The sequence below is a fragment of the Ambystoma mexicanum genome, chromosome 6p, assembly GCF_040938575.1.
Source record: "Ambystoma mexicanum isolate Mex_15411 chromosome 6p, UKY_AmexF1_1, whole genome shotgun sequence".
Lineage (NCBI taxonomy): Eukaryota > Metazoa > Chordata > Amphibia > Caudata > Ambystomatidae > Ambystoma > Ambystoma mexicanum.
In genome coordinates this window covers 114,351,118-114,372,255 of record NC_090935.1, presented here as the reverse complement: position 1 = coordinate 114,372,255, position 21,138 = coordinate 114,351,118, and the positions used below count along the sequence as shown (strand labels likewise).

Here is a 21,138-nt window from a genome sequence, read left to right as displayed (position 1 = left end):
ATACCGGGTCCCGCGAGGGGAAGAGGGAGCAAACAACGGGCCATCTCGTAATGGCCCGTTGTTTACTCCCTCTCCCATTCAGCCCTATGGGGGCTGAAATGGGAATGGGGATGAACCGTGTCCGTATCCTCGAGTGAGGAATTACCGGGCCATCCAAACTCAGAATGGTCCGGTAAGTCCTCATTCCGAGGACACGGACACGGATGCGGTTTTGCCGGCAGCCATGCCGCAAATTGCGGCATGGCTGCCGGCATAACTTGTAATGAGGGCCCTAGTGTCTTCCTCCCGAAACTAGCACCCATACAGGCACACTGGTGGGTGGGATCCTGAAAATGATAAGACCATGCTCCCCCTATCCCCTAGAGAGTTGTAGGTGACTGTTGGGGAATGACCATGCCGCTACACCCTTTTGCACATGATGAAACTCCATTTAGTTGAAGCTTGATGACCTCTAACCTGTGGCAGACCTGCAGGCCAAGTTCTTCAATTCTCCTGTTCTTGGTGCATGGGATGCTCTTAATGAGGTAAGCCAAGTGTTTGACTCCTCCTGTAATGACTTGCAAACAGGGATGTAGTGACATATGTGGCTATCATTCTGCAGAAAATACAAACCAGGGCTAGGCAGGAGGAGCATAAGGTGCCCCTCGCATTTCAAGACCTAATGAAAGCTATTGATTATTTAATGACCACTATGGTCCTTGTGGCCACTTACCTAACTTCGCAAATATATTAAGATTTTCACCCTCTCTTGATCTCCTTGTTCTGACAATGTGGATAATACTCACTGGAGACTCCTTGAGAGAGGCAGGAATTTCCTGGTCATACATTCTGCACCCCTCTGCGCCTGTTCCAAAGAGGCGCAGTCGAATGTGGTATATTTCTTCCCATGTGTTTTAAAATTTATTTTGCATTTACTTGAAGAACAGGGATGGCAATTTTTATCAGAAATTACAATAACATATTTACAAATGTCTGAGACCTTCCCACGAAGTGTGCCTGTGCAATAGCACAAAGATGAGGACTGGTGAGCCAGTTCATGAGTGTGTAAAAAGAAAAGCAAAAAAAGAGTGGGACATATACAAGCGAAAAGCTAAACAAACAGAGAAAACAATATATAAAAACAGGTAGGCAACATTCACCAAACTAAAGAGGAGGACTATATAAATTATAAATATGTAGAATTACATTGTTAAGCATCACTAGAATATGTGGCAGGGATCTGAAGAAATCACTGGCGGTTACATGTCTTTCCATTGATTTTTTTGCATTGAAAATAATTTCCATCGAAGCTTTTCCATTGAAAACTTTACCATTGAATCACTGTTAATATAATTAAAAGTGAACATTCATCGAAACTGTTTCATCAAAATGAATAGATGGAAGTTTTCAATGGAAAATCACTAACACTACACAAGATGGAGCTGTCCAGTGCTGAAATCAATCCATGCGGTTAAGCACTGGACTGCTCCCTCTACCTTGTGTAGTGTCAGCGAGTGCACTTGACCCTTTTATTTTATTTTTTAATGGGGGGGGTCTCCCCCAAACCCACAATCAAAGTCAGTGATGATATGCAGTCTTTCCATTGGAAAGAGTGTCTATGGATTTTTTTTCATCGAAATGTAATGAATGAAATGCTTTTCCATCAAAATTCAATGAAAAAATTTCAATGAATATCAATTTCGATGGAAAGGTATTTCAATCAATACGTTTCGATAGAAAAGTGTCTATGGATCTTTTTTCGATGGAAAGACTGCATATCATCACTGACTTTGATTGTGATGGTTAGGGGGCGATCAGGGAGAACACGAACACGAGAGGATGCACAGGGAGAGACATGGGACAGTGAGGTTGAGTGCAGAGGAGGACCGAAGCAGAGAAGGGAACCAGATGAGGAGTAAAAAGAGATACAATCTTACCAATCCTGAGGAGCAAGTCAATTGATGGCTTTGTAGACTAGAAGAAGGAACTGAAAAAGGGAACAATTGTGCATGGGTAGCCAACCAGCATGCTGCTGGTAGTTAGAAATGGGGTAGGATCTGCATAGGTGATAGAAAGTGCAGGTAGCCGGGTGGAGGACTGTGTCTTGAGGGAGGAAAGAGTAGAGAGGGAGGCCAAGGAGTAGGCTTGAGCAGTACCAATGTTTGCAGAGCACAAAAGCAGAGATAGGAGTTTTTGCAAAGTGGTTAGTAATATATGGATGCATTTTCTGAATGTTGAGGAGGCTGCTACGAGCAGCAGAGGCAGTAGTAGTGATGCATTTTTGCAGTCAGAGATTGCTATCAAAACGGACCTGTGGCACGCTGGAGTCAGACATAGAGGTGGCATTTGGTTAAAGACTTTTATTAAATTAATAAACCAAAGCCCATCTTCCCCTAACTCTAAAGGGGAATCCCTACTTAAGGAAAGGATAACTAAGGGGCTCATCGTCAGGATGAATATCCAACACAATATTACAGTCCCCTGTCCAAACTCCTGCCCTAGCCCTGCCACTAAGAACAAAACAAACCATATAGAGTACCAGGTGAATGACTTCCTTCTCCTGGTGACAGGGAAAGTTAGCCCCACAGGCTCAAATAAAATGTTACAAGAAGTGAGTTCTTCAATGTTAGAAATTACCAGGAGTATGCCTCCCTTCTCCTGGTTCAATTTCTTTTCTTGCCAAGTGTCTTCTTGATTCTTGTATTTCTCTCTGGGCCTCCTTGAGAGCTCCCCTATTGGTTACACAATCCTGCTTTCTCTGAGGAATGGTTCTTCTCAGGTTTCTTTCACCTTCTAAGGTTAGTTTACTTTTAGCATTTCAACACCCACTGCTGTGACAAGGGAGATCACTCTCAATGCATATCTCATTGGTTATATCCCTCTTGGTATCTTTCAACAACTCCCAACTAGGATAAAGGAGATTACTACTCAGGTACAATACACAGTTCTTTCCTTCAGTAGCTTACCAATGCTACTGGGACGAGGTCAAGGTTCCATTTATTTCCAACAGTAGCCTAGCTGCTGCCACTGGAATGAGGGAGATAACTCCCTATGCATAGCTCAATGTTCCATTCCCCAATAGCCCTATTGCTGCCACTGGGAAGAGGAAGATTCACCAGAGTTCTCCTGTCTGCCACCCCCGTCCCCCTACCGGATTTCCTGTGCCTTCCTTTGCCTTCTTGTGGTCTGCAGCACATCATCAGTTCTCCCTGGGATTCGGCTCTTCATCGGCGGCTTCCCTGGCTCTTCTCCTCTGCTTCTTCTGTTCCACGGCAGCTCTGCGGTCCTCTGTTCTTCACCGTGTCGGTGTAGTTATTGGACCAGAGGGTCCACCTTGTTGAGGTCACGCCACTGATTCTTTTTCCAGGACTTGCAGTGGAATCTGCTCCTACTAGACCCACTAAGGACTTCCTCAGCCTGCCACCGACGGTCCCTGCATAACCTTTCTTCCGGTCCCCTCTCAAAATGTTTATCTCCCATGCTTTCCAGGTTGCGCACCTGGCTCTCTCGTTGGTTAGTCCCTCATCCCTCTTCATATCTCTCAGCTGGTTCCTCCGCAGCATAGCATGAAAGTAATTTGTTTGTTTCTGTCATGTATTCTTTCATTAGAAATCCTTGGGGCCTCCTCTCCCCAATACCTGACAGATGAGTATTCTTTATGACTCATTAAGAATTCTTCTTCTTCTAAGTACTACCAAAAGATATAGTGTTAGATGTTATAGAAGGAAGGGAAGAATTGTCACAATAGCAGATAGTAGTATTGTCAGATGGAGTCTCAAGGGTTACAGACTTAGGGATTTCCGCCATGGAATGGGATCACTTGTCTCCATGAGGGGAGTCTCTCCATGTGAGGTCGTCCTGTATTTTGCCACCACTACGGGGGAATATTGGGTAGTGGCTTCAACTCCCTAGCCTCAGAGGTAAGGGCTCCCTCCTGGGGAGAAGTGACATGATCCCATGATTCAGCACAGACCCCAAGGTTGGGAGCCTTAGTGAGGCAGCAAGAAGGTCAGATGGGAAGAAGATGGGATAGGGGAGGGATGGCATTGGAATCTTCATGAGGCAATGGACAGCCATCCAGTGACAGATTGCTAGAGAAAGCCTGAGCACTTTATTTTAATACATTTGTATTGCGCAGCAATGAGCCCGTGAGCATGATGGCGCGGACAAGACTGACACAACAAGTAACAAATAGGAGTCGGCAACCGGGGATGTCAAGAGCTACAACTCAAGAGAGCTTTAATCAAATAACCAGGTTTTTAGCTTTCTTTGAAAGCCTCAAGTTCTGTTTCAAACTTTAGGTCCAGAGGTAAGCAGTTCCAGGCAGTCGCGGCTGCTATGGCAAAAGCTCCTTTTTCAGCTTTCCTGGACTTGCTTTTTGGAATTATTAGCATTTTAGTCTCCTGTGACCTGAGGACCCGTGGGGTACTCTTGGGCCGGATCAATTCATTAAGGTAGCGGGGCATAGTCCCCAGAGGGCTCTTAAAGGTGATAAGAAGGAGGCAATAATGGATTCTAGCCTCTACACGTAGTCAATGTAGAGCTCTTCTGGCTGGTGTGACATGGTCCCGTCTAGTAAGACCCGTGACTACCGTCACTGCTCCATTTTGAACAACTTGCAGTCTGTTGATTTCCGTTTTGCTGGTGCAAGTCAACTGATTGCAACAGTAGTCCATTTGGGCCCCTACTATGGCTCTCGCCAAGGTTTCTGCATTTGCATGGGAAATCATAGGTCTAAGGTGTGTAAAATGTTTTAGGTAATAAGCCGCACCAGAAACCACACTTCCCAAATGTGCTTTCATGGTGAGGTGTTGGTCGAGAATCACCCCTACTGACTTAACTTTTTTTGAGGGTGTCTATTTTAACTTCACCAAGCTGGAATTTACTATACCTGGGGTCGAGCTTGGAGATCCGACTAAGGGATCCCACAATCATAAGCTCTCACGTCAGGGGGATGATTCATTGCGTATCATCCACAAAATTGGTGAACCAGATGTTTTCATGGAACAGCATAGAGGAGAAGCGGACAGTGAAAATGTAAAAACAGGGCGAACGGCTTGCTCCCTGCGGGACTCCATACTCGATTGGAATTGTGTCAGCTTTGAGAAAAGAAGCTACCCACTGCAAGGCTTTGGGGGAGAATGCTGCCACTTGTTCAAGCCTGGTGACCAACAACGTGTGGTCAACCAGGTCAAATGCTACTGAGAGGTCCAACAGCATGAGCATAGTGGTCTCTCGCTTGTCTATGTTAGAAAGGAGCCTAGATTTTAATTCCAGAAGGCCGTTGTCCATGCTATGCCCTGCTTTGAAGCCTGATTGTCGGCAGTTTAGGATAGGGTGGCTTTATATGTGTTTGGCTATTTGGTTATAGGCAATCCGGTCCAGAATCTTCATCAGAAAAGCCGAGTTCGTGATAGGCCTATAATTCAATGGGTCCTCTTTGGGGAGGCCCTTTTTTTTAAATAATGGTGTTACCCAGGAGCGTTCAAGTCCATCTGGTACAACGCTCTCTTTGAGAGAAGCGTTCACAAATTGAAGAATGGCCTCTAGCAGTATGGGGGGCAAGTTTTGATTATAATAGCAGAGAATGGATCACCCCTGCAAGTAGTTGTTTTCAGTTGATTTACCACCTACATCAGTTCCTCCAGCGTAATTGCAGAAAATGAAAATTCCGGAATAGTGGGGCATCTGGTGTACTCCTGGCATTCGGGGATGTTACTTTCCCAGAGTGCATTGGCCTTTTCTGGCTAATATTAGTTTTAATTCCCTGCAGTTTGGCACCCATGGCAGCTTGAATCACCTGGCACAATTATTTTCTTTTGTGACTTCCTTTACCTCAAGGACGGGTGTCAATTCTTGCTCATTGAGAATTTGAAAGAGCTCCTTGGCCTCCGACCTTGCTGCAATGATCCTATCATTAAAGAAATTCTACTTGGCCTCTAAAATGGCGGCTTTATACAGTCTGGATGCCTCTTGATAGCCAAGGAGCAGGTCCAAGGAGTAATTGGTTTTCCATTCAAAATACTGTTTGCGCATAGCCACTTTCTGTTTACATAGCGCAGGAGTAAATCAGAATTTGTTAGGGGGGACTAGTTTATGTTTTCTTGTTTTCTCCGGAGCTAGATGATTAGTAATATCATCAAAGGTTTCCGTGAGGATTGCAGAAAGTTTGTGAGCTGAATCTGGGAGCTGATCATTTGTCAAATGTCTACCCAATGGGGAAATCTGTTCCAAAGTAAGCAGTTTGGAATTACGCCCCTTCGTGGGAGGAGATATTTTACTTTTGTGTTTCACTGGAAAAATTGAACAGATTGCAAAGTTTACAAAATAGTGATCTGACCATGGACAAGGCATAGTGGTTAAATATGTTATGGGCACATTAACTGCTGCTAGCCAGTCCAAAGTATGTCCCAGTTGGTGCGAGGGGTGACGATTATATTGAGCAAAGCCCACGGAATCCAAAATAGATTCCAAGTCTGCTCCTTTAGGATCATCTTGATGGCCAAGCCAGTAATTAAGATCACCCAAAACAATGAATCTGGTGTGGGGTTTAATACATGCCATGAGATGGTTGGATAGGGCGGTGGCAAAATCTTCGACATGAGATGGTGACCTATATATAAGTAATAAATTAATAGTAGTCTCTGCATTTACGCCTATCTTTACCTGCAGGGATTCGATACCTTCTGTGATGTTAATTGAGTTCCCCAGATAGTGATATGTGATTTAAATACCAGCGCCACTCCCTCACCCCTCCAGGAGGCCCTGTCTCTTCTTAATAAGGAATAACCTTCCGGAATCGCCAGATTGAGAGAGGGGCCCGTGGAGCTATGTGGCCATGTTTCAGTAAGGGCGCAAATATCGATATCTTTCTCTTCGATATGTGCTGCTATTTCTACGGAATGTTTGAGCATAGATCGTGTATTGAGTAGGAGACAGGACAAGTGGCCCAGAGGCAAGGCTGGACTGGTGTCCGCAACTATGCCCTCCTGGTCCTTGCAGTCACAGTGTTGTCCAGCTAGCCTACACTGGGACCATTGTTAGTTACAACATTGGACCAGTCCAACTACATGGTATAAGAATCACCCCCACCACGGGCGGCGTATTACGGTGATTATTTTTGCATGGGTCCTGATACGGTTCCCTATCCCGTGTGTAACCCCTGAGTCCCCAGACTACAACATACAATAGTGTCGGGAGTAAGGGGAGTCGCTTGAAGAGGTGCCCCAACAAGTATGGCTGACTCTGTGCTTTTACCATGGTTCCTTGATGATAAAATACCACAGCGTTCACGCGGCAATATTTTTTGTCTTTATGCCTCAATTACCTTGAGGCTTAGGGAGCTTCCAGGCTGGTCCGTCGTCCGACACGGACTGACACAGACTGGCTAAACACGTCCGCGCTGGCACGTTCGTGCCGCGTTTCCCTAGAAATTACTTCCGGACTACAATCGTGATGGGGATTGTAGTCTAAAGCTGCCTACTAATACGTGCAGAAAGGCAGACAGCCTCTGCTTTAACTCGTACTACTTGACGGTTCACTAAAAGGGGGATTAGGAGTTTCAGAGGCTAAATATATTCAAAGAAACACAGTTAAAAAATGCACAGTGTCAATACAAACGACTAAAAGCACTTTAAAAATATATACTTTAAAATATACGTTTAAAATGGCACTTTGGAACAAAGGAAAACAATAAATCTATATAAGATTTCCATGAGATTTTAAAGGATCTTCCTTCCAGGTAGAAGGTGATCCAGGCAAGATCATATTTGCAAAACCAAAGGACCTGAAGAGTAGATGAGAGAGGGGTGTTGTGTCAAAAGTGGAAGAATGGTCCAAAGGGATGACTATAGTGGAGTGGTGAGCATCAGAGGGTAATTTGGAGACGTATGATTGCCGTCTTGGTGGAGTGTTTACTACAGAAGCCAGATTGATGCATCTTTTTCGGCACAAATGATGAGATGAAAATCTCATCATTTGCAGCAACACTTTGTTTTGAAAATGTGTCCCCCAGAATCCTGTGGATCCTATTGGCCAAATGTCTCCAACATTTGGCTCTCTAGATTCCAGGAGTCAATGGTAAGGGATCATGCGTGTTGTAGTACAAAAGTATATCTGGGATGACTGCAGGTTGCAGACCCCACAGTAGGGCCTGGTCTCCAATAATCATTGGTATGAAATCTTCTCTAAGCTGCATTAGCTGAATTCATATTCTATGGATCTTGTGTTGAACTGTAATAAAATGCATTCCTTAGCCTGTTTAGATGCATTGAAACATGCAACCGATTTAAAGAGCACGCACATTTACTACTTTTCTGACACTATGTGTTCATTAAGAGACTACACATTTGCACATTCTCATTTCATGTTTGAAATGTGTGGATTGTCACAGGTGGCAGCTGCAGCGCGGAGTGGTGTGCATTCCAAAGAGTTCAAATCCCTCACGGATTGAGGAAAACTTTCAGGTAAGAGACCAGAGTTTCTTTGTACCTACCTGTATGTACACATATGTATGTAATACAAATTCAAAAATCACTTAAGTTTATAACCTATGTAAACATACAGGGGCTCATGTTTGAAGTTCAATGTCCGTGGATGAATGTATAAAAGACTGGAGTAAATGTGTTACAGCTGTCTTAACATTTCCATTCATACTCTGGGGGATTTTTGTGGTTCCCTTTTCCCCTCCACTTGGTTTTACACCAGAATTACATTTTCACGCTGGCCTGAAACCAATGTATTCATATGGAATCCAAGTGCTTTATAAAAGCAGACGGATTCCATAGGAATCCATTGTAAACACTACCTCCCATGCATAAATGTCAGGTGGCGTTTACTCATTTTACACATACAGTGCAAAAGCGAAGTGTAAACTGTGAAAAACCCAAGGCCTTTTCCCCATTTACCCCCTTGGTATCCTCTTCAGGAGTGGCTAGGGAGGGGTTATTGCTGTTGCGTCTGGACCCAGGGAGTGGATCGGAGAGGGACGAGTCGTCTTAAGGTGAGGCATGGTGTCCCCCTTTGCTTAACAACTCGCTACCCAATATTCCTTCTTCTACCAAACACCATTTTGAATCCTATACCATTGCCCTCACCACAATTCCAACAGGTACCAACACAAAAGGGAGGCGTAGGAGAACCAGGAAAAGGAGAACCATACATCATCCCATGGTTTACAGCACCAAATGTGTTACCCTTCTCCTAACAGCATTTTTATAATTTTCCTACCACCACTCGAAAACATTACAACTCCCATAATTCCTCCCCACTGTTTTTCCCCAGAAGCACTGGGACAAAGAAGAGGTAAACTGGAGCTATGAAGATTACCCATAGGAACCAATATACCATGTAGTCCTTAGGGTGGTCTCCATCTTGTCCCATTAACCAGGTCAGGCAGGGCTGGACAACCACTCATATCTGAGTCCAGTTAATTCTACCACCCATTATAAAAGGTCAAGCACACAATGGAGCACCTACCTTCTGCTATACGTAAACGGCATTCTCTTCAAGCACCAGCCATGAAACCATTGCCCATTGACGCTACCTTGCAGTCATCACCATGGCCGTATATGCAGCGTAATGCACCAACAGTGCACCCCACGGATGAGACAGCTAAACCCCTTTCTGCCATACTAGTGCCCATGACGCTTCGCCCCCCCACCTACTACCATACCAGGAAATCAAGACCTACCGGACATCTCCATTAACAAAGCCATGAAAGCCAGCATATCACCCACATGCCGTTACTAACTTTGTGCCTGTATACCAGCAAACCAGCTCGCACAATGCTGCATACAAACGTTTGTCATCACCCCATAGTCCAATGCTGTCGCCGGCATGCCCAAATGAGTCAAGGGTTACCATAATCAAACGTCCCTCCCAGGGCCGAACCTCTAATCATAATCCCACTGATTACTGCTTTCCCGACTTCGCAGCTCATCAATTGTGTAATGTGAATAACCACTTGCCTGCATGCCTAAATTACACTGATGCTGCTTCCTCTTAATGCTTGCCCGTTTGCCTAAATGACACCTTAAAATGCTTGTATCCGGTCTCAAGTACATCTTTTGTGGTCACACCTGAAAGCACTGATACTAAAAAGTATTTATCAGCATGCCAAGATGCTTTAGATGCTGCTTTGGTAAATTGTTGGCATGATACAAATGTTGTTGCTCTATCAAACAAAAGCCTAATGGCATGTTTAGACCACTCGGCTGCTCTACTGACATTTGGTCCGTCTCTCACCCTACCAACAAGGAGACTATCTCCATAATAGCCTGCCCACATGCTCTACCCCTAAACAGAATACCACCAAAAATCTAGTTCCCCAACGCACAGCTACCCTGATCGCCACTCCTAGCACGTGCCCCCTTGCCAACCCTACACCCACAAGTGTTAGCAGAGATGACTGCACACACCTTCCCTATGCCCTGGGGGCTAAGGTGCAGATCTCTATTCTGGTTACAGCCACGCCCACCAACAATTCCTCTACCTCTAATTACGACAGCCACATACTGACCTGCTTGTGTGCCACACTACCCCTGTGCCTTCCTTGTCCTACGCCATTCCTGCCCCCTTCAACTAGTCACTCACAGCACCCTATCCTCCCAAAAAACCAAGAGAATCCAAACCTTGTGTTGATGTTCACCGACTTGAGAGACTCAGAACCAGAACAGCACAACAATTATACAGCCAGCCCACTTACCTAGGTGAAACTCAACCCTGCTCGGGTGACTCTCGGCTTTTGAGACATAGAACTAGAACAGCCTGCCGACCACACGTCCACCTCAAAAAGCGAACACCGGTGCTCGGCAGACACTGCCCACTTCCCTCCCCCTCATAACATCATACACACCGCCAATCGTAGAACTTCAACCGCCGCCTAATCAATCACAGCCTGAACAGCCCAACAGCCTCAAAGGTGCCCTGATGCAGGTCCGTCGGAGGCTATGCCATAGACATCCATGACCTCATACTCTAACACCAACTTGGCTTCCTTGTTCACATAATTACAAACTTTATCAATGCATCCTTCCTTATCAATGAAGTCCCTACTAATATCAAATCTGTCTGAATCACCTCATTACTTAAACAACCCGCCCTGGACCCCTCTATCCCAACCAACTGCAGACCAATCACCACAGTCCCTTTTTTCCTCAAGATACTAGACCGCATGTCCTACATACAAGTTCAGCATTTGCTAGAACTAAACCACTTGCTTGGAACAAGGCAATTGGGCATCCGGCCAAATCACAGCACTGAAACAGCATTACTGGATATCAAAAACCAAATGGATCTCATAAGGGACTCATGACACTTGGGCATACTCCTACTACTAGATTTATCTGCCGCCTTCGACCTAGTCGACCATGGCACACTATGCCAGCATCTCAGCCAGCACTTACATTTCTTACCAGAGGCCACCGTTTGGATAAACTCCTTAATTGGGTGAAGTCGCCGCTGACCCTATCCTAGCACCCCTATGGGTACCACAGGGATCTTGTGTATCACCCACACTCTACAATACTTACACCAAACCCCTTTTCGACCTACTGGACTCCTTGGGTGTCATCTACACCAACTTTGCAGATGACACCCAAATACTCATTCCTATCACAGGTAACTTCTCCCAGGACACAGACACAATCAAGTCCGTCTAAAGTACTATACAGCTTTCCATTTCATCTAAAAAAAACTTGACCCGTCCTTCTGTATAGATGGTACCACTATCCCTGTTCGGAAACACGTCAAATCCCTCATTGTGCACTTGGAGGCAGAACTAACCATGACTAAACACATAAATGCCCTGTCCTAAGCCATGGCCTACACTTCACAGCTCATCTCTCTGAGCAGACAATTCTTGACTCCTCCCAACTGCCTCACACTTGCATGTGCGCGAATCCTCTCAAAACTGGACTATTGTGATGTGCTCCTCATGAGTACCTCTGCTACCAACTTAGCTAAACTGCAGCTGTTGCAGAACAGATCACTGGTAGTGGCACTTGGGCTTAAGCATTCAGACCATATCTCCGGCATCAGACGGGAGGTACACTGGTTCCCAATAAAAGCATGCATCGAGTTCAAAACTCTATCCCTGGCACACAAAAGCAGCTACAAAGTAGTGTTCACCTCCCTCAACCACACGCTCATCCTGAAACCACTAGGTAGAGCCCTCTGATCCAATGCAATGCCAGTATCTCTTTGGTCAACTCCGCTTCAGGAGCAAAAAGGCAGTAGGTTGTAGCTTTGTGGTTACTGCACCCATCCTCTGGAACACCCTGCCGATGGACATCAGAAAAGAACAACAATACAATGTATTTAAAAAACGTGCCAAAATCTGATTATTCAATAAATATCAATGACGTCTTTTACAACCTAATGCTTACGTGTAACCTGTTGCTGTATGTGTAACAACATTGTGATGCCCCACGGTTTGGGTGTTATATAAATGACATAAATAAATAAACAAACGGGCACACAGGAAGCGATCTGGGGATTCTGGAGGAAGCCCAGAGGCCAAGAGGAAGAATCCTGAACTGGAAAGTCCCTGGAAGACCTGGAGTAAGGAGGACTGCCAAATTACTGGGCGTGTGAGTACATGGGAGGCTGCAGTATGGCGAGGGAGCTCTGACTCCAGGGGGCCAAACCAGGGGTAGCTAGTCTTGAAACTGGAAAGCCCAAGTCTTTGAGGGGCAGGTGGCAAGACCCTGACCTAAACAATCATCTCCTTAAACTCTTGCAGCTCTCAAAAAACGCCGAATGCCGTTTAGGGGAGGTGGCGAAGTGGAAGCAATATAAGAACATTGCATTATGGGACTTGAAGTACAGAGACATTTTCTTGTGGTTAAACTCTGAGCAAGGCGATGCACGAGAAGGAGCAGTTCTTCCAGGGCGAAGGTTAACCAGGTGTAGAGAGACAGGCCGAGGAACAGAACCGAGGTACAGAGAAACCTTGGACACCCCGGCGAGAGAGCCTTGAAGGTTGTACAAGGAAGCCCAGGTAGAGAGATGAAACAAATCTCTTTTGTGTCTCAAGGATACCAGCCATCCTCTCAGGTGAAAGGCAGAGTTGGGGAGATGCAGCAGCAGTTGTGGTATAAGCCTTGACTTCAGGATTAAAGCCGCGAGAGACGAAAATTAATGAACACAGCCGGTAAATTGATGAAAGCAATGAAAGTAAAAGAACTGTAAATTAAAGATACAAAGTAACAGAGTGGTATGCTGAAAGAAGATTGCCCAATCAAAAGTCTCTGTGAAATCACTATTACGTAGAAGCAGTGCAAAGAAAAGCAGACTGAGATGCAAGGTTTGAACTGTTCTTAGGTTTGATCCCAGCAGAGGAAAACCTGGATGCAAGAGAGATCTTTGAACTTTGAAATAAGTACTGTGTTCAAAACTACATTTACCAAGAGGCCTTGGTGTAGGAGAGAAAAAGTGACGGGGAAAGAAGGTTGAAGTGGTCATGCCGAGGTAAGAGCAAAAGCCTTGCAGTTTCGAAAGTCTTTGACAGCAGAAGGAAAGTGAAAGGAGGCTTGAGCCCAATGGAGGGAACCCTATGAAGGTGCGATTGAAGCTTGGGGAAGGGAACCCCCACAAATTGTGATTGAAATGTTTTAGCCCGGCGGAGGGAAACCTGTGCTGAATTGTGGTAACCAGAAGGAAACGAACTGACATTTCTTTTGAACGCTGATTTCTCTATTTCCAATACACATTCCTTTTACACATTTATTCTATTGGAAAGAGGGCAGGCAAGTTTATTAGTGTAGGCCATTTTATTTTGACTAAAGTCTTACTAGGGCTGTATTTTCGTTTTGTTTGATGGTCGAGAATACCCCAATCTTAGTTATAGGGCAAGGTGGGAGTTTTCCAACCCCTTTTAAAACATCAATAATGGTTTTGAAACATTCAGCTCTTGTGTCAGCGGCTGCTTGTGATACCATGCCTCCCTTACAAAAGGCAGTTCCAACAACCTTTAAATCCTCTCTTTTGCACTCTGCAGTGCAAATGACGATAATTGCCCCGGCAGTGCCTGTTTGCATGTATGAGAAAATCCAAGCAGTCTGCTCTGGGCAATTTACGTTGTTTTGTAAAATAAGCTCAAAAGTCTACGAATGTAAGCCCCGCTTTAAGATCCATACGAAAAGTCCACATACACTATTTCTGGAAATTAAAGTTGATAACATTATAAAAAACATTAAAACTCACCAAAATATTTTTTCAACAAATTATTTTTTTATTGCTGTTTTGTTGGCTGCCTGGACATTTCTGTTTGATTTTTCATGGCTTTCTACTTAAATGAAATTTTCTGTTGGGTTCTGTTTCTAGTTGTATTTTGCACGCCTATAATATATATATGTTTTAAAGTGAGCGAGTCAGAGACAATGGGCCTCATTACAAGTAGGGCAGTAAGGGTTAACTGTCACCGGTAACGACACCTGCAGGCGTTAAGGACAGGACCCGCAAAGGGACTTTAGAGCTAATAACGGTATCGTAATTTACGGTACCGTTATTAGCGCCTTCCCCATTCCCATTGAGCCCTATGGGGGCTCAAATGGGAATGGGGAAGGGCCCTGGTGAATGGAGAATTACCGGTCCTGCCAACCTTGGAATGGACCGGTAATTGCTCCATTCACCAGGGCGGAATCGGAACAAGTTTGGAGGCAGCCATGCTGCAAATAGCGGCGTGGTTACCCCCAAACTCAGAATGAGACCCAATGAGAGCGGGTGTGAGAGATTCAGAGGGAGTGCGAGAGAGTGAGTGGGAGTTAGAGTGAAATAGAGTAATAGGGTGAGAGAGTGAGATCGAGAGAGAAAGAAAATGAGACAGGGAGAGAGAATGAGAAGGAATGAGTGTGAAAGAGTGAGATTGAAGAAAAGTGAGAATGAGAGGATAGAAAGCAAGTGTGTCAGTGAAAAAGTGCTTGAGTGAGATAGAGAGTGATAGATGAGCAGGAGATGAGAGAATGATAGCTAGCAAGAGTGAGAAATTATGAATTCATGAATAGGTTTGTTTACGGCTGCAATGCCCATATCAAAATTGTTTACTTCTTCTGATGTCTCTTCCTATACGGATTTTCCTGTGCGTTGTCCTTGGCGTGTGTTTTTTACTTCTGTACCTATCTTTTTGTTTCATTACCCGTATATGGCAGCATGAGTGAAGAAATGCTGTTAATGGTTGCACATGTGTGTGTTTGCGCATTTTCTGTCCCTATATGTTACAATGGCACATCTGAATAAATCCATTTGATGGTGATACAGTGGCGTAGTTGTGGATGTGTAAGTGTTCATATGTTTTTGGCCATGCTGCACACAACTGAAATATAGATACATTTTGATATTTTGAGAAAAGAATAACTTAAAATTGGATGCTGTGACAAACCCCATTATATCAAGTATGAAATGTGGATTTTGCATGGTTTTCCAATGATGAAGATAATCATGGAACACTATTACAGGACCTTGTAAGCTTGTAGTTAGGGTTAAGTTGCTCAACTCATAGAAATAACACTTTTTGAGTGGCTTATAAATTTGCCCTGCTTGGATGAATCCTCACCAAACTTTGCAGGAAAATTATATGGCCCCCTTGGAACAATTCTGCAATGTTTGGTGCAGTTTCATCAAAAGGGTGGGGGCAAAATTATAGGGGGGTCCCAAAATGTATGGAAATCCTCAGAGACGCAATGGAAAAAACTTTGTTCACATGTACAGTCAAATCACTGGATGGATTTTCACAAATTTGCGTCAGGATCGGCGGCTTGATCCCGAAAGCGTGCTTTTGTATATTTGGTGTAAATCTGTTCAGTCGTTTTTTGAAAAAACGTCCAAAAAGTAGGTCCAAAGAAATGTGTGATATGTGGGTCTGGTCTGCAGACTTACTTCCCTATTTGGTCTGCGAACATCCCTCTGGACCAATCACGGTCTAGCGCCCACTGATTGGATGGTGAAAAGCATGCAGTGTGTCACATTTTTCATAACGGTCGCCATGTTGGATCGGATAGTGCGGTGGGAAAAACATCTAGAAAACACATTTGAGGTTATTTGGTGGTCAAAAGAGGGGGTGGGGTAGACTAAAGATGATATGGAGCTGTTTTTCTAGGTGAAACAAGTGGGTGCGGGTGCCGCCTAGTCCATGGACACTGCGGTAGTCTGCGGACAGCGCTAAAAACAAATAATTTGGAAAACACATTTGGGGTTATTTGATGGCTCAAAGAGGGCATGGAAAGGTAAGGGGAGTGAAATAAAGATGATATAGAGCTGTTTTCTTAGGTGAAAAAGTGGTGTGCCGGTGCAGCCGAAAACATGGTCATCTCTTACTGTCCACGGATATTATATGGATAGTGGGGGGTTCTGGGTGAGTTTTGTTATTTGAAGGTGTATTGTATTTATGTACAAAATATTTCCACCATATAACAAACTCTCCCATTCTCCACCTTCTAGCATAATTTTTAACACTTCTATACACTTTTTGCAACTTTTTCCACTGTTTTGGTGTTTGCTGATGTTTGCGAATATCTGACATCACCGCTGACCTTTCCGGACACTGTCACGTGACCGTGCACGCGGCATGATCACGCGTTTGCGAACGCATCCACACTTCCCGAATGGTTCACTGCTTCTCAAACAGTTTGTAACTGCATTTGCCAGCTCACCTAGGAACTTTGAAGCTCAAAATGTACCCTTGCACAGCTCCTACACCTATTCTTACTCATTATCCATCAACAATCTAGCACACAGCACATACCTGGAAGAATATTAGCAACACCGCTATGTATATTAAAAATGGCATCAGCTTTTGCCATCCCTGCGCCCCAAGAGCCTCCACCACCAGCAGCTGAAGGACATACGCAGCGAAAAAGAAGCACAATAGTTCAAAAGACAATGAAGAGAAACAGGAAATGAGGTAGAGGAGGTACTTACCTCTAGCACCCAGAGAGAATCATGGGTCTGGCGGTTCTTTGCCACTGTTGGAAATGTACCAAAGGCTAAAGCTACCAAAGTGAAATGCACTGAGTGCTCAGTCGCCGACTACCTGTTCAGTACTCCTAAGAGACCCCTCCATGTGCTGCCACACCAAATCCAACCACCACAATGCTCTCAGAAAGGCTGTTCCTTTCTTAGGAATTAGTAAGCCGTCTTCCTCTACCTCATCTTCCTCAACCACTACTGTAACCACACAGCCTACTTCTATCGGACACAAAATCCCACCAGCTACCTTGCAAGTAATAAAAGAGGCTGCTGATCCATATCATTCGAAGACAACAGTCCTCTGTATATACTGCAACACACCACATTGCAGGGAGGGAGCAGTTAAGAAGCGTTTGAAGCTGTAATCAAGGGCATGAAAAACACAGCCCTTTACCTTAGATTTAACACACGTGCAACATCTTCCCCTGTCCACCTGCCCCTCCATATTTGTGGTTGGTGCCCCTTCCCTCATTTCCCTCCCCACCTAACTTTCTGCTCTATCCTGAAATGTTTTAGGAACCTCCTTTCACAGTAAAAAAATAGAAGTAAAAAAATAAGCTTATAGACTCCATCTACTTTGCATTTTTCAGTAAAGTATTTAGATTCAATAAGCAATAAGATTGTCCAACGTATCAATTAGCATTTTCTACGATGCCAATGGAAATAATGGACAATTGTATACTAGAGAAAAATAAAAAATCACAAACTATTTTCTGTCTGAAATTCTTCTCTCTGGTATACAATAAACACCATAATCCATTGCCCTTTATGACCAGCCACAGTCTCGGCATTCTCCTGTCTAGCCCATGCCTTGTTAGAAAACCCCAGATTGTACATGCACACCATCACAGAAAACAGCCCTCCTGCCCCTGTTATTGTTATGTTTGCAACACTCCCTCATTGCATGCTTTAAACAATTCCCACGTATATCCACAATCACTTAAAAAAACACTACTTATCAACATATTAACCTTCCACCCACCAACTGCCACTTAACAATGTTCTACAAATCTTTTGCATCTGCATTTCCCATACTTATACCAAAAAATGATATATAGTTCTCCTATAAATGCACATATGCATTGTGCACTGAGAGAAGTGCATAAATAAAATGGGCAGTACGGATGAACAAGTGTTCAGGAGAGCCCAGGAGAAAAGTGCCAAGGGATGAAAAAATAGGAGGCCACTAGCTAACTGCTAGAGCACAGGAGTCCCGCGGGTGGGGTACATCTGAGCCGTAATGTACCTTTAACAAAGTTTTTTCTGTCAATTGAATACATTTTGATAAGTGAAAATGTTTCATAATGTTACATCACTATATATGTTATTAATAATTCCTCTTTTAACATATATTATACAACTATAAACCTCCTTTAACAAACTTATTTTTTGCAACGCATACTTATGTTTATCATTATCAGCAACACATGCTGGGAATGCAAGTCATTGTTCTATTTCCTAGGGAATGAGGCTCAACCATGACCCCAGCCCCACCAAACCACCCCGGTTATCCACTGCACCTACCTATCATCCTAGTTCAGTGTCCACTATACCGTCATAATGTAACAATGGACAGTGCTCATGGCTTGCATAGTCAGCCTCCACAATCCATGGGCATGGGGTTTGACCATGCCGCATGTCCCAATAAGCAAATCAGAGTATACATTTGTCCTTGTCGAGGGCCAGGCCCACTGCCCACAGCAGAAAAGTTATATCACTATTTTTTGTACTTATGTTTCGACACTTTCAAAAAAGGAAAACACAGGACAGATTTGCAAAAGCATCCTTTCAGGTCCTTGCTAATGCTCCTTGCACAGGTTTGCTGTAATCCCATCCAGCATTCCAGACAGAAGCCGCAAGCCAATATGTTTTTCCCATTTAAACCTAGAGCTTCAGCCATGCCACATGCCCCAATAAGTAAAGCAGAGTAGGCATTTGTCCTTGCAAAGGGCTAGGCCCATTGGCCATGCACCAAACTTATATCACTATTTTATGTGCTTACATTTGACACTTTTGAAAAATAAAACAAAAAAACAGATTTGCAAAAGCATGCTTTCAAATCCTTACTGATGCTGCTTGCGCAGGTTTGTTGCAATTCAGTACAGCACTTCAGGCTGTAGCCGCAAGCAAAATATGTTTTCCCATTCAAACCTATGGCTTCGGCCATGCTGCATGCCCGAATAATCAAATCAGAGTACCCGATTATCAAGTAATTGCAGGGCGGTAGGATGGATAAGCCACTGAGCTTCATCTAGTACTTTAAATGGATTACCCTGCTGCTAGTGATGGTGTTCTTTTGTGTACGTGCCCTTCCTTCTTCAAGTGTTAGGTTTAGAATAGGATAGTGAGCCCTGTCCAATTTAGTGCTGGGTTATTCAATAAATAACTATTGTCGTAATAAAGCCATCTTGAAAACCATTGTTGGTGCTGTACTTATTATTAGAAGTCAGCTGACAGGTTTTTCCACTCTCTTGGGTCTTTCTCACTGCATGTGGATTGCGGGCAGTCATTGCTCAGAGGTTATGGAAATGAGTCCAGCATGCAATCCCAATATCTTTCCCCGTATGGTTGCAAATAAAGGTGGTTAATGTTTTCAAGGGGTGACCTGGCGACCACATGGGCAGCTGGTTCGGCGTCCTCAGTAATTATCTGCTGATTAGCATTGTCTCGGAGTGTATGCAGCAGTAATCACAACGATCTGTTGATGCAATCCTGTGCCACTTTCAGCTGTAGCCAGCCACAGGCAAAAATAAATGTCCCATTCAAACCTATCCTGATTTTGAAAAACGTTATCACATAGCCATTCCCTGGTGGTCATGCCCACTTTAACTCCATTGATAGTCCCTCGTGGTCATGGCCAGTATCCAGATTGTCAGGCCACAGTCTATGACTCGTGCAATCTGGCCACTGCCCATGGCCACATTCTATACCTCAGTCACCAAACATATATCACTATTTTTTGTACCTACATTAAGACACTTTTCAACATTTGCAAAACTATGCTTTCAGGTCCTTGCCAATGCTCCTTGCACGACTTTGCTGCACATCCTTCCATGTTTCATTTTTTTTAAAGTGTCAACATTTATGTATATAAAATAGTCATATAACTTAGCTCCCACTTCACAAAATCCATTCAGACTCGGCACAAAAATGTAAGGTTGTGTCTATAATCTTTCTAAAATATTTTGTACACATTCGTCAAACGTCAACAAAGTTATAAGCCATCTAGAAATGTTCAAGCCCCCCTCTAATTTTGTCCCCTATTCACAAAATCCCACCAAACATTGCAAAAACATTCAAATCTGGGTCTTTGTGCAGAATCGTGAAACAACACCACATTTATAAGCCTTTCATATAATTTGGGCCCCCCCTTCTAATTTTGTTCCCTCTTGACGAAACAGCACCAAACATTGTAGAACCATTCAGGGTCAGATCTAGAATGATATCACAGAGTATCATTGCGTTTCATTCAGTGGCGTCAAAGTTATAAGCCATCCCAAAACTGCTTTTCACAACCCTGTAATACAAAAATATGTATGGATATCCCCGAACAACTGAGATGTTTGCGAACATTACAGGGCTATCCCGAACTGTTTGCGAACTTTGAAGATGGAAACCCATCCTTTTTTGGCTTCTTATGGCCATAACCCATCCCATTCTCATCACCCCTCACCTTCCCAGAAATTATTTCATTAGTTTGACAAGTGCAATGTTGTGTTTTTTAATATTTTTTTACAGCGTTGCCCGCAAACAACAGCGCCAGTTCACAGATCCAACATGGTGACCGTTTGAAAATATCTGACGCAGATCACGTTTTTCACCATCCAATCAGCGGGCGTGTCCAATGTCTGCGGACATCACGCCAGGCCCCGATTGGTCCTGGAGGGTGTCTGCGGCCCGAATAAGGAAGCGAGTCCGCAGACCGAACCCAGATATCAAAAATGTGTTTTACCTACTTTTTTGCCGTTTAATCGGCTTACACATCACTTACTTTCTAACAACGGACCTGCCCTTGCACTCTTCCCCATCCTCGCTATCTGACCCCACCACTGCCTCCAGTGATGCTTCATAACATAATTTTGTATATTCAACTAGTACTCCTCTTTAGTTTATAGCACTTGCCTCCTTATGTTAATGTTACTTTTGTAAGTCACGTGTTTTCTTATATACATTTTGTTTGTTTGTTTTGTCCCT

General features: G+C 44.0%; 1 protein-coding gene across 1 annotated transcript in view; it reads left to right on the top strand.

The window, feature by feature from the left end:
• Nucleotides 1–21,138, top strand: part of LOC138511262 (aldo-keto reductase family 1 member A1-A-like) — a 253,297-nt gene that overhangs the window by 193,040 nt on the left and 39,119 nt on the right. Inside the window, exon 7 of the mRNA XM_069626813.1 lies at nucleotides 8,372–8,444. Coding sequence (XP_069482914.1) covers nucleotides 8,372–8,444 — 73 coding nt within the window. The remainder of the gene's footprint in view (nucleotides 1–8,371; nucleotides 8,445–21,138) is intronic.